At 39.0% G+C, this 14,371-nt stretch overlaps 2 protein-coding genes across 2 annotated transcripts; both read right to left on the bottom strand.

Annotated features, from left to right (window-relative positions):
- Positions 1–715: 715 nt before the first annotated feature.
- Positions 716–4,482, bottom strand: LOC137742433 (F-box/kelch-repeat protein At1g55270-like). Its single transcript, XM_068482299.2, has 2 exons — positions 4,016–4,482; positions 716–2,335 (listed from the first exon to the last, which is right to left on the bottom strand). The coding sequence occupies exons 1-2, from the start codon at positions 4,076–4,078 to the stop codon at positions 1,085–1,087; spliced, it is 1,314 nt and encodes a 437-aa protein (XP_068338400.1). The 5' UTR covers positions 4,079–4,482; the 3' UTR covers positions 716–1,084.
- Positions 4,483–6,313: 1,831 nt separating this feature from the next.
- LOC137742564 (DEAD-box ATP-dependent RNA helicase 52) lies at positions 6,314–11,612 on the bottom strand. Its single transcript, XM_068482469.2, has 7 exons — positions 11,466–11,612; positions 10,188–11,083; positions 10,017–10,100; positions 8,841–9,083; positions 8,546–8,713; positions 8,253–8,366; positions 6,314–7,473 (listed from the first exon to the last, which is right to left on the bottom strand). Exons 2-7 carry the CDS (start codon positions 10,935–10,937, stop codon positions 6,973–6,975), a joined length of 1,860 nt encoding a protein of 619 aa, XP_068338570.1. The 5' UTR covers positions 10,938–11,083; positions 11,466–11,612; the 3' UTR covers positions 6,314–6,972.
- Between the last annotated feature and the right edge of the window lie 2,759 nt (positions 11,613–14,371).

The raw sequence follows: 14,371 nt of genomic DNA, 5'->3' as shown, positions 1-14,371 counted from the left end.
AAGCATAATTTTGTTACTCTTTTGTAACTTCTTTGCTCTTTCTTTCCTTTCCTTTCCTTCGCTTCAATCCATGCTTTTAAGTTTTTAGAAACGTTTGAAGCTATAAATACATTCATCGTGCTCAATCCAAACAACGTAAATCGACTTTGAGTTTTGGGGCACGTTTCTCTTCAATCCCTTGCCGAATCCGACGTCAAGAAATTGATCAAACCCTTTAGGGTATTGAACTTTCCGAGCAAGCTGCTGCGATGGATGTTTGTCGAGAGGTTGCTGCTGCCGGCGGGAGCAAAAGGATTCAGAAGGAAAAGGAGAATACTAAGAAGAAACAGATGGTGAGCCGGAGGAATGCGGCAGATGATCAGGAAGGCGACGTCAATGAAATGGCTGATGCCTTCATCATAAAGTTCAGAAACCAGCTCAAGATTCAAAGGGAAGAGTCGTTCAAACGGTTTCAGGATATGATTGCTCGTGGAGTTTGAAATATGTCTGTTGTTACTCGTTACTTTGCGCTTATAATCGGAACAGTTCATATTATAAATCACTTTGCATACTTCTACCATTTTCGTCCATTTGTGATTATACAATTCGATAACTAAACCACCTTAGTTTTAATTGATTTTTTTTGCAGACATCATCTTTATAGTGATTTATACAGTTCTAATAAAAAACACGAAAGCATATGAATTAGAAGCAAAAAGCTTTGAGTAGCCAAGCATTATTCTAATGAAAAAAATATATTGAATGATCTCTAATGACACGTATATTCACAAAAGCATCTCTAAGATTACATGCTACTAAACATAAAATCCCCATAGCACAAGACAAAAAGGCCTAGACCAATATAACTAGATTTGCACATTTATCTGCTCTCTCTTGATCATGAATGTAAAGAAATGGCCTCATAAATCTTTTTCCGAGGCCAACAACATCGAAATTCTATTTCCGAAACCAGTATCTCCAGTCACATACCAGATCTCTTGCAAGAGATGACCGCCTTGGCTCTACAGATGCACCAACAATGCTTCTCATCTCTACTCTTCCTTAACACAAAGCACAAGCAACACCGACGCCAGTTCTCAGCTTGTCATGCTTGGAGCACTTGACAGTGTACAATGTGACTCTTCAAACCAGTTCGGCCTGCTATACTTGACCATAAATTGGAGACCAGAGTTCTGAAATGACCTTTACCGGCGATATTTTCCCAAAGCTGAGGGTTGCTTTCGACATGTTTATCCGGACTTGAAACATCAACTAAACTGATGCTCATGTTATTACGAATAATGCAAAGCTTCCCGTTAAGGGGAACAAGTGCAGCAGCCTCCAAAGCACGAGAACTCCCTAGATGAAGCTTGCTATCTATAAATTTGATCCATGAATCTGATACTCGATCATAGACCCTAAGCTTGCACCCATCACGGCAGTCCAGAGCATAGAGCTGCCCATTTAAAGAAATACTCGGGTTGCGCCACCCAGCAACCATCCCGTCACTAATAGGGGTCCAGGTATTGGCTTCGGGAGTATAGGCTTCACTCATTACCTCACGGTGTGACCCAAGTCCTTTTAGGAACCACATTCCATCATGAACCACCCCAATAAAGGGCACCATAGCTGTGCTCATATCGGAAATAAAGCTCCACCGATTTTTGTTCGGATCATAAATTTCAGCAGAACGAAGAGTCCTTTGAATTCCTTCACACTCCCCACCGGCTACATAAAGACAATTATTAATAACACAAGAGCCAAAGAAATGGCGTTTCCGAAGCATATCTGGTGCCCTGTGCCATTTATTTGTCCGAGCACTGTAAAAAATAACCCTTCTCATAGATCCCTTCAATGGATCTTTTCCTCCAAACAAGTACAGGTGACAACCGCTAAGGACAGCACAACCAAAACCAAGCGCGGCAGAATACTCACCAGGAACGGGTGGAAGCGGCTGCCAGAGCTGGTATGTAGGATCAAAAGCATGCCAAGAGATCCTTCCATCACGGTCTCTTTTGATAACATAAACCCATTCTTCTGCCATTCCAAGACTTTTTCTAAGCGAATAAAAGAAGTTTCCAGCTAGAAGGCGATACCACCTTTTGCAAACTAGACGGAGTTTTCTATGTTCAACACGGGGTACTCTGATTAAACAAGCAATTGCAAGATCATCAGGTAGACCAGGCAGGAGGGGTGGCTGGATTCTCGTCCTTTCCCTGCGCAAGTTTTTTCCCCTGTGCGCATTAGGATTGATATCAGGCTGGATGCAAATTTTTGATCCTGGGACAAACTTTCTTGCTCCTGCAACTGTTTTTAAGCCCGCATCTACTTTACAATAGCATGATACGGAGTCAACCTGCAAACCAAGGCATGTCAGGATGCATGAGATAACAAAAGTAAAAGGTAAGTTAGAAACACCGAGGGGAAGCTAGTGGCCACAAGTCCGTGACATATAATTTGACGTGCTTATGACAATAGATATACGGTAGGCACAGAGTTGGTGACATTATATGGTACTGCTTAGGTTAATAACATGAATTACACCACCAAAATAAAAAAACAAATCTGGGATGGTAACAAAAGTATAAAATACAAAAAAATGATAGTAGCAATTGAATCCTTTTCCACAGCACGAAAGAGGTGGAGGAGTTAAAGGATGTATGTATTTATCTACATATAATTTATCATGCAAAAAGAATGATATGGTTGCCCAACAAATGAACTACTCAAGCACTACAAAGCTATTACTAAAATACACTACAAAGACACTAAACACAGGACTTTCATATGACAACTTTACGGAACTCTAAGGAGTCATTTGAAAGTTCTCTCAAACGCATTGCATCTAGTCATTTCGAGATCCTCTTTCTAATTTTTGTAGTGCATTCCTAATAAATTTGGCCCAAGTCCCTCATCCAAATGCACACCAGAGAACAAGATAGAAATGGCTTGAATAACCCTCGAAGTACTGAAAAGTAAATGCAGTAATTTCATCCAAAAAAACTTGTAAATGTTACAAGAACATAATTGAAACTCATGTTGAAGGCAGCTAATTGTGAAAAAACACTAATTTCTTAGCAACAAAAAGCTAGGACAGGATAACATGAATGACCTCCTTTCTCTAACTTTGTTCTTTAATGCGGACATTTGGGAAGAACACACTTTATAATTAAACCGAGAGAGAGAGATCTTAGGTTCCAACTTGATCATCATTGATTAGCAGCCAACACAATCCCAACACCACGAAATCAGAACAGGCACCTCAAGGGCATTTATTAGAGTACTCAAGAAGCAAAAATCCGCAGCTTGCGGAGTGAGAACAATCCTAACAAATGATCATCAAATTCCTTCTTCGAAAAAGTTCACTCTGTTAATAAAGCACTAGGATTTAATCCTTAGATCACCATAACCCCCATGAAATAAATCACAAAAGAAAGAAGTTAAGCTTTAGCATTTCCAGAACCTGTATGCTCAAAAAATAATTCCAAAGTTCCATAAAAGCTCATGAAAACAGAAGAAGCAAAAGGACAATGCAAAGCACGAAGAACCAGATAACCTCAAACACGCAAGCTCACAACCAAATGTCCAATCTTTTCTCAAAAATTTTGCATAATTCAGCTAAATTCTCATAAGAATCAAAGTCAAACATTTCCCCATCCCCTATGGAAAAGTCCGTTAGATAATGAACTATTGGTTCTAAGCCGTCTCTGGCGATGAATTAACAATTCAAAGTACCTTTCTTGCGTATTCTTGGTATACCAGCGTTTATACATAGATGTAGGAAGATCCATTTGGGAAGAAGCCTCATACAATAAAAATTCAAAACCTTTCCCCAAAGAATCACACATTCAACAAAAATACTTGCTGAGCACCTCTACAATCTTAAGAAAACACAAACCGAAAAGAAAAATCCAAAATTTCTTCACAATTTTTCACAATTTAGCTAAACTTTCATCTGGGTATCTCCCAAATGCCATGAAAAAATTATAAAAACATAAAAAGGAAATTGGGTTCAGATATCAGCGAGGAGACTAACCAGTGGAGCTTGAACTCTGAAGCCCCTCTGAGCATTGGAAGACTGTTCAGTGTTCTGGTCCATCTGCGAATCACAAGCTCATAGAAAAATGGTTGGAGGAAGCTTGGATCGAGAAGCCACTTCGGAGCTGGAATTTCAATTTCTTGAATCCGATCCAGCAGATAGCATAAATGAACTGGAAGCCTTCTGTTTTCTTCTGGGGAGGTTTGTTTTTCCTTTTTATCACTGCAAATGCAAACAAAAAAATGCAGAAAATAAAAAAATAGAAGTCTGCCTCCACCAACTGAGAAGTTATACTTAGAACAACATCAAAATGTGAGGGCACATCTTCTCTCTCTTTCACTCTCTCTCTCTCTCTCTCTAGAAGAGAAGACTTGCTTGCAGTCTCTTGTTTCTTTATCTCTCTAGACCAAAGAGTACAGCTGGACCATGGGCTCACCAACATCTGATTTTGTATTTTGATAAGTAATTTCTGTACGTATAGGCTGAAAAACTAAAATGGTTAAAGCTTTTTGTTCTTTCCATTTAATTAGAGCGTTACTCTAACACGTTGCACAAATGCAAAGACTCGCATATATAAATTAACGTCAAATTAAATAAGATGGACCAGCGTTGCCATTGACGGGATGAAATACAATGACCTAATTAGTTAAATTCAAACACACAAATTTGTTTATACAACAAAATTTGAATGTGATTTTGGCTTAAAGTGCATAATTAATCAGTATAAATAGGTATTGAACTCGTCATTCATTGAAATCAAACAAGTGACCAAGAATGTCACTAAGCCGTAACGGAATGACCTAACTCAAAACACAAATTTGTATACACAATGAAATTGGAAGGTAATTTTGGATTAAATGCATAATTAATCAGCATAAATAGATATAAAACTCATCATTCATTCAAATCGAACCTGAATTTTCTCACTTACAAGCGAATAAGAATACCACTAAAGCGTAACGCAATTTGAAAGTTAAATGTAAAACATAATGAATCAAACAAAATGCAAGCAAAATAGAGGGACTAAAATGGTGTTTAACCCCCTTCTTAGATGTTTGATTTTAACTTCAACTCCAACATGGGTGATAGAGCCCATGTCAAAACCCCAATTTAGGGGAGAGGACAAATAACAAAGTGAGGGAGACAGACAAGACATTGGGAAGGGTTGGATATTGCTTTTGGACTCACAAAATATTAATAGCTCACCTCCATCACTCTTTAATGAGCTTACCTATCCATTGGCTACTGTTTAATGAAATTTCATTTTCTGTTTCTTACTTCCACCCAACTCTCTCTCTTATCCTTTTCTCAAAGTTTGGTGTCCAATTGTTTCTATTGGATATGAATCAATTGAAATCGATTATTTTTAACGTGGCTCATGAGATCTGAACTCATGACTTAATCCAACAAGTTCGATAAATTGAAGACTTTGCACTGCTAGACCAATTTTCATTATGTTAGTCGCGTTGATACTGATTAGAAACATTACCAAATGAAAATAAAGGGTTTGTCTTTGGTAGTCCAGCCTACCAAGTCGTCTGATTTTTTAAACATTCACCCATTTAATTTCTTAGTGTCAAAGTTCCACGGTTTATTTTTCAGACTACTCACGGATTAAAGAAAATTTGAAAAAATAAGAAAAAGAAAGGGGAAAAGGAGAATATAAAAATCAACAAAGAAAAGAAAGAGGAGATATCCAACATTTTGATTTGGATGTGAGAAAGATAAGATAAAATGTGTACTTGCTCTTTTGGCTCACATGCGCATGTCAAAAGAGATGAAGGCTTGGTTTATGTCTTGATATGTCAAAAGACTCAAAAGGGAGTCGAGACCTTTTATTTCCTACGTAATTAACCACTTATTTCGAGTTGCTGATGGACACTCACCTCTCCATGTCCCGCACGCCAAAAATAAAAATCAAAGTGTCTCTCTCTTTGGGGTTAGACTTCGACAATGCGACACTCTAAACTACTCTAATATCCAAAGAGGGTTGAGCTCGCAAAACACAAGCAAGTTGCTATAGTCAACTGGCCCAACACACATTTGCAAATTTTTTAATACATTCTGTACCCATTTTTTATAATATTAGAAACGATGTCAGCAAAGAGAGAAGTAGAACATGGGTCCTCAAGAGTATGATACAAAGGCAAATGTTGTTAACCAACTGAACTATCAATCCCTCACACACCATATATAGCTATTTTAAATTGTCATTCAATCCCACATCAAAATTAAATCGATGTTAACTTAAGGTACAATATGAGGCTAAGCATCCAAAACAACAGAAGATCGATCTGAAAAAACTTTTAGACTTTCTGAATTAACATAGCTTGCATAAAAATAACAAACGTTTCGCGTTCAACAATGACTGGCAACTAAGACTAATCCTGTCCGATTGGTACCGAAAGGTCCCATTCAAATCGGAGAAATCTGGTTTTCCAAGAGCCTTGTATTTATTTCAGTCAGTACCAAAACATTACAAAAGCCCTATAACTCCGCGTATTCAACTCCGTGAGAGGAGGAAAGAAATGGCAGGAACAGAAGAACCCTCTAACACTATAAACCCCATAAACTGGGTTGAAACGAACATGCCTATGAGATAAACAAAGATGCGGCCGAAAAGAAACCCTCTCCCCTCTCGCGCTACATATTCTACAACCCATCCAAACTCACGCGCCAGAGTATATAATAAGAGACTAGATAAACTAAAATGACAGTAATCCCTAATCTGTTAGCACCTTTTAAATCGACACCTACTAACATTACACAAACCTTCTATTCCTGTGGCACCAATACCAAAGATAAGTCCCCCCTCCCTCAAACATTGATGAGTGTTTCCGACAGTATAAAACATTGGTTGTTTAGACCAAACGTTACAGAAACAAAAATATGACCTTATAAAGAAGTGTGCATCCATTACCTAAGACACTGTAACTGCTTTGAGGAGTTAGCGGTTAGTCCCACGCACTGGCCACCCCTGCACCATATCCTCCTCCACTGTACCCACCATAAGCACCCCCATATCCACCACTGCTGCCTCCACCGCCTCCACTATAGTAATCATTGCCACCTCTGCTGAAAGAGGAATCCCTTCGGAAGTCACGGCCACCAAACCGGCCTCCCCCAGAACGACGGTTCCTCCCACCACCAAATGAAGCTCGAGCTGCGTACCGGGACAGCCAAGCAGGTACTTCTTGATTTGATTCTTGCATCAATTCTGCCAAAGACCTAGCGAGCGACGAATTGTTCTCATTAAAGAAGGCAGTGGCCAAACCAGACTTCCCAGCTCGTCCAGTACGACCAATGCGGTGGACATAATCATCAATGTCATTTGGAAGATCAAAGTTGACAACATGCGCAACATGAGGGATATCAAGCCCACGTGCAGCCACATCAGTAGCCACCAAGATCGGAGTATTGCCACTTTTAAATGACCTCAATGCTTGTTCCCTTTCCTGCACAAAAGTACAGATAAACAAATATATAAACAAAAGGTAGAATTTAAACATTAATCTTATAACAATGTAACTACTACATGACCTCAAGCCCCAGGCATAACATCCAATCCTAAGTCTCAAACTGATTATATAAATTATTAAGTTGGCCTCTAAGCCGAAAATTTAAACAGTGTATATCCTAATAACAGCTTTTCCACACCGCTTTATCACCCAATTCATATTTCATATATCAACATATATAAGGAAGAATGCATCTCCAATCACTGCCCAGTGTGAACTTGACAACAAACCAACAAAAGTCCCAAACCCAAAACTCATGTGCTACAATGTGATGTGACATGGATCAATACCAAAATAAAAGGACCAATGCATGCTTATAAACACCAACAAGCCCAAGTTCACTGGAAAAGATGATATTCAAACAAGGCATTTCACAGTCCTCTTGTTCTCTACTTGTTATGTACCTTGCCATTATTAGCTAACATGCTACTTCATGTTCACTGGAATCTCAATGTCCAGGAAGGAGAACCATAAACACAACATTCCCAAGCATGAACAATCTACTAACTCAAAAAATCTGAGTAAGAATGTCCATGTTTGTTCTACTATGACAAGATGCCGGGGTCTGATAAATATTATCCAACCATATTAGTGAGGTGTGATAGCACCAATTACAAAACCACACCAAGGTAACTCCCCTTAAAGTTAAATACATAACAGTATATCAAGACATGTACCCCTGGAATGACAGAAACCAGATAGCAAAAGCCATGTACCTGCTGTGATCTGTCACCGTGAATAGTAGTTGCAGGAAAACCATTCATACACAGCCAATGTTCAAGAGAATCAGCTCCCTTCTTTGTCTCCACAAAAACTAATGTCAGAGCTTGCTGCAAAATCAAAAAACAAGGTAAGCAGGGGGATGGAGAAGATCCAGGACCGCACAAATTTGGATTTTCCAATTGGTAAAAGTTTTCACTTTAATAGCTTAAGTGAAAAGAGCTACATGACAACCCCACAAACATATCAAAGGCATATAAAAAGTTCAAAAGAAGTACCACCAGAATACCTTGCCCTGTGCACCATTGGCCCTCTGTGCATGAAGAAGGTCCATGAGGTGACTTCTTTTATCAGATTCATGAACAAATTCCACCCTTTGAACAATCAAATCAGTACTAGAACCCACCCTTCCAACTGCCAGAAAGATGTACTTTGCAAGAAAATCAGAGGCCAGTCTCTGCACGCAAAACAAAGTTTCAAGTGAAACACAAAGTGTGATACTGTTTTAGTTTGCAAAATGTCTGCAAAAACTATGAAGAAAGTCTTGCATTTATAAACTTTTTCCCACAAAAAAGAAAAATTACCTGTATTTCCTTCGGAAAAGTGGCACTGAATAGCATAGTCTGTCGCATACCTGGTGGAGGCATGTCCATTTGCTGCACAATTTTCCTTATTTGTGGTTCAAAACCCATATCCAGCATTCGATCAGCCTCATCAAGGGCTAAATATCTAATCATCTGCAACGAAACCCTAGCTCTCTCCAGCATATCCACCAGTCTTCCAGGAGTTGCGACAAGAATATCAACACCTCTTTCAAGCTCCCGTAGCTGTCCAAAAATACATCATCAAGATCTTCTATATATCTCAAAAATAACAATCCGGTTCAGTAAACAAAAAAATTAAGATGCAATAAGATCCAGTAAAACAGTCTCAGTCCAACTCCAAAACCATATCTACAAAGAAATTTCCCAAGCAGGCCTAAACAGTACTTTGCTTATTGAATTTAAATGCATATATAAACCCAATGCAACATAAAATACAATCAACAAAGAACACTTGAGCTCGCTGTTCAGTCCAAAATCCATAGTCTGTGAAGCTATAATATTTTTCATGCATGTATATAATCCCAACTACAAAATGCAAAACAGAAACCTTCATAGTATACAACAATAACAACAACAAAGCCTTTTCCCACTAAGTGGGGTCGGCTATATGAATCCTAGAACGCCATTGCGCTTGGTTCTGTGTCATGTCCTCCGTTAGATCCAAGTACTCTTAAGTCTTTTCTTAGAGTCTCTTCCAAAGTTTTCCTAGGTCTTCCTCTACCCCTTCAGCCTTGGACCTCTGTCCCGTAGTCACATCTTCTAACCGGAGCATCAGTAGGCCTTCTTTGCATGTGTCCAAACCACCGTAACCGATTTTCTCTCATCTTTCCTTCAATTTTGGCTACTCCTACTTTACCTCGGATATGGCATAACAAAATTGAACTTCATGTGATTTCTTTCAATTATCATTTAAACGAAAAAAAAAAAAAGAAAAAAAAAAGGAAGAAGGTGCAATCATAGTTTGTAAATAAAGTTGTAAGCAAATAAGACCATAGGTTCTAAACTGTAAAGTTCATAAGTTAGACAATATAAACACCATTCTCACATGTATTAGCAACATAAAGTCAACAATTACAGAACAGTACATGAGGGCAAAGCCAATCCAACGTGGGGAAAAAAACCAAGTCAACAGAAGAAAATAAAAGGATGACACACCTGCTGGTTAATTGGTGCTCCTCCATACGCAACAACCACCCTAACACCTGTTTGATATGAAAATTTTCGAGCTTCCTCATGAATCTGAAATACAAAGAGAAATTTTCAATCTTGATCATGTGGCCTGCAAGGACATATATAAAAGTAAGAAAACAATTTTTTTATACATACTTGAATTGAAAGCTCCCTAGTAGGAGATAGAATGAGAGCAAGCGGATAGACTGTATGTGCACCGCGGGGTGGTCTCTGTGCAGGTTGTCCCTTCATGATTCCACTGATGATTGGGAAACAGAAAGCAGCTGTCTTTCCAGAACCAGTTTGGGCGCATGCCATCAAGTCTCGGCCTGCAAGGGAGATAGGAATGGCATGACGCTGCACAGGTGTGGGTTTCACATATTTGCACCTCTGAATATTTTTATTAAGTGCGTCACCCAAGTCAATATCTGCAAAGGTATTCACAGGAGGGGGAACATTGTCTCCACTTGTCTCAACCGGTATATCTTCATACGCATCAAAGTTAATACCACTGTTATCTTGCTCACTAAACGGCTGCACTGTTTCGTCATCATCTCCAAAGGGGTTCACTTCTCGTGCCCTCCCATCCCAACCACCACTTCTGCTTCCCCAACCACCACCGCGACCAGGATTGCCACCATATCCAGTTCGACTGTTGTCATTTCTGGGACCACCCCAACGAGGTGCACTGAGCGCACCTGGGCCACCTCGATCATTGGCAGGCCCAGTGTAGCTTGGAGCAGGTAGGTCCGAGGAAGGTGGACGGTTACGGAGATGTGGGGGGACGTAGGTGGATCGATTAGGAGCAGAAGCAGCAGAGTTTCCTGAACCAGCATTGCCAGACGAGCCAGAACCTACATTCTCAGCTGCAGAATTTGCAGCCAAATCTGCCCAAGAAGTGCGCATAGTTGATACAACTAGGACAAAATTATCACTCCAAAATAGCCTTAAAAAATATATAATCTTTGAACCCACTTCAAAAATTTCCACCAATTGAATCACTAATTCAATTACAGTTCCAACAAAGTCCAATCAACGCAGACGACAAAACCCTGAACAAGTAAACACAAGTAAGAAAACATTAACAAGCAAAAAACTTTACAGAATTATCAATTCAAATATGCAAAAGGAATAATCACCAAACACAAAACCAACAACCCAACAAGAATGCACCCAAAATCACCAAAAAAGAAAACCCATTTCACCACTCAACCTAATTAATAAAATTTTCCCTCACTTTCTCTTCCCCTTTTGATAAAATTTTCCCGGCAACCAAACAGAACCGAATCAAAAGCAATTGGAGACGAACAATCCCCGATCTATAATGCAATGAAAACAGCAGAGCCGCAGAATCGATGCTAATGCAAGGCAAGAGATTGACATGCACAGTAGAGAGAGAAATATATATAGAGAGAGATAGGGAGAGAGAGAGACCTGTACGATGCAAAACCCTGTAGAAGTAGCGCGGACGTGAAGACGACGGGAGGTTGGAAGAAGGAGAATAAGGAAAAAGATCTGTGAGAGAAGAAAACCCTAATGTTTTGTTGGTGCAGCACGCAGACAAAAATATCTCAACCCAAAGCCGTTTCCTTTCTCTCTCTCTAAAAAATAAAAAAATTTATTTTTTATTTTTCAATTTTTTTTAGAAGTAACTTTACAATGACAGTTTACTCTTTCACATGAAATAAAGACTCACAAAGTTATTTCAACCACCACTATCGTGTTATTCATAAGGGTTAAGTTTGACAAAAAAAATGGATCAAGAATCAAACTTAAGGCGTGCCGTGTGAAATACGAGTTTGAAATTCGTCCACAATTATTAAGCCTTTGAAATTCGTCTACAACTATTAAGCCATCTTATAGTGATTTTTTTTTAGTACATCGATATTGGGGGAGGGGAGTTTGGTTAAGCCACATAATAAGCAACCTAATTTGGTATCGAAATTGTCATCCACAAGATTCGAACCTAAGACCTTTCACTTTCAAGTGAAGAATATCATCAGACTGTAGTATTCAGTGGCATATCATAATGATTTTTAATTATTACTTCCTATTTTATTGCTTTTTTAAAAGGAGGAGGAGGCTTTTTTTAATTATTTTTGAAACTAGGAGGAAAATAAAAGGGGAGAAGAGAAGGAGAAGCCGAATATCCAACAAGTATTGCGGCTGGAGTGTTGGTGGTGAATTGGAATGAGAGGTCTTAATATCTTCACCATCTATCCTAATTCCTAATATCTATCAATTCAATCCTATTTTCATTCACCTCACCTCACAACTTATCCCTTATTTCTGGTCATTTTTTGCGCGAATCTTTGTAATTACATGCGTATTGGAAATTGCATATGGGCCTTTTGTCATTTCATCTAAGTGTTGTAGGTAAGGGAACTTCAAAATTCAACTATAATAAATGATTTAAGCCAAAACTAATACAATTGATCCGGCATCGGGATTCAGACAATTCGAACCCCGCCCCGGTGCATAGGAGCTTGTGACTCGGCCACCTAACATCGATACTCGATTGACTTTGGTGCTTGAAATTGAACATATAAAAGCTCATTTAGAATTATTTTTAAAATGACTAAAAATATTTTTAGAGAAAACATTTACTTACATTTTTACTAAATAATAGTTCAAAAAATAATTTCACTAAAAGCGTGTTCAACCATTTTCAAATATTTTCAAACGAACTTTAAATCTAGCTCTCTCTCACAAATTTAGACCCGAAGATTCGTGGCCTGTGATTTGACTCTTGGGGTGGTGAATCAAACCTAACGACCCTCTAACCTGATGCGTAGGACTTGGAGACATGGCACCTACAACGCAGGGATCAATGTGTGCCATGAGAGCTCAATTCTCACCCTGGATTGGACTTGGTGACCTAATGCTGGCAAATGACCTCATAGACATGCGCCCATAAGTAACCAACGAGCAAGACGGAGCCCCAACGCCTACGACTAGACGTAAAGAACTTTATGCTCGAGATTGAACTCGAAGACCCAACGCAAGAACCATCCATGATCTAATCTTATCTAACACTTCAAATTTCTAATACAAATATCACAATAGCTATTACCATAATGCATGAAACCGAACTCAGTCATTTGTCAATATTCGTAAATAGCAATGTGGATTAGTTGTGAAGAGTAAAGTCTTCAATTAAAAAAGAATAGGTCATTTTACATCATGATACGTCCCTAAATCTAGATTGTATTGTTAGTATTTCTCATATTGGTATGTGTTTTGGTGATATATATGAAATTGTTTTTGAAACTTAAAACATTAGGGAAACACCTTTGGCGTCGAAACAGTGCATCTCGATTGGGATCGAGTTTATGGGCGTGTCATTCCTTACTCGAAAACCTTCTTTGGAGTATGTATCATGTATGAAACTTATTGTGTTGTAAAACTTTAATTTCTGGGGACTCTAAAATATGAAAGACTAGATTCATCGTTGCTTTAAGGGTTTAGGGTTAAGCCATTGAATTTCACATAAAGGTCTTAAGGAGTAATGATATTCATACCATGTTTTTATACCACATTTCTATACCATCTTAGGTGGCATCTGATATAAACAGCTACATCATTTGAAAAATTTGCAAAACCCAAGGAAAGGAAGGAGAAAGACTCTTTGTATACCACAATCATCATTTAATTAACTAGTTTATTAAATAATAAACTAAATTTAAAAAATTGATTAATTCAAATGATGTGGCTGCCCACATCAAATGCCATCTAATATGGTATGAAAATATGGTACACAAACATGGTATAAATAGCATTACTCAAATCTTAAGTTTTGGATCTTATATTTGGCTTCCCTGATCTATGTCACAAGTCTCATGCTTAATTTTGAGCTCAAAGTCAAATATATCAACTGAACATCTCAAGCCACGAGGATTATAAATTTGACTTCCTTAGAGCAAGTCCAGCGTGGTTAAACGCCAAGGGGACCAACTTCATTTGCAACCCAATCCCTTCCTAAACTAGCTCCAACCCATTCAGGTATTTGGGCTAAGGGGGGCCGTGGGAAAGAGCAGACGAGAGTCCAAGGCTCGAGTGCCTGAGGGAGACTGATGCAAGGCTGATGTCAGCCACGTTAAAAAAAAAATTGCGTCAAGCGCGTGGGCAACACACTTGCGTGGGGGCTGTTACATCCTGACCTGGACGGGACCACTTCCTTCGTCCAACTCTACCGTAGCACGATATTGTTCGCTTTGGGCCCCTAGCACACCCTCACGGTTTTGTTTATGGGAACTCACACGAGAACTTCCCAGTGGGTCACCCATAATGGGATTGCTCTCACACGCTACTCGCTTAACTTCGGAGTACCGATGGAACCC

This window comes from Pyrus communis, chromosome 11 (assembly GCF_041283825.1).
Source record: "Pyrus communis isolate YQ-2024b chromosome 11, ASM4128382v1, whole genome shotgun sequence".
NCBI classification, from domain to species: domain Eukaryota; kingdom Viridiplantae; phylum Streptophyta; class Magnoliopsida; order Rosales; family Rosaceae; genus Pyrus; species Pyrus communis.
This window is presented reverse-complemented; position numbering and strand designations above follow the sequence as displayed.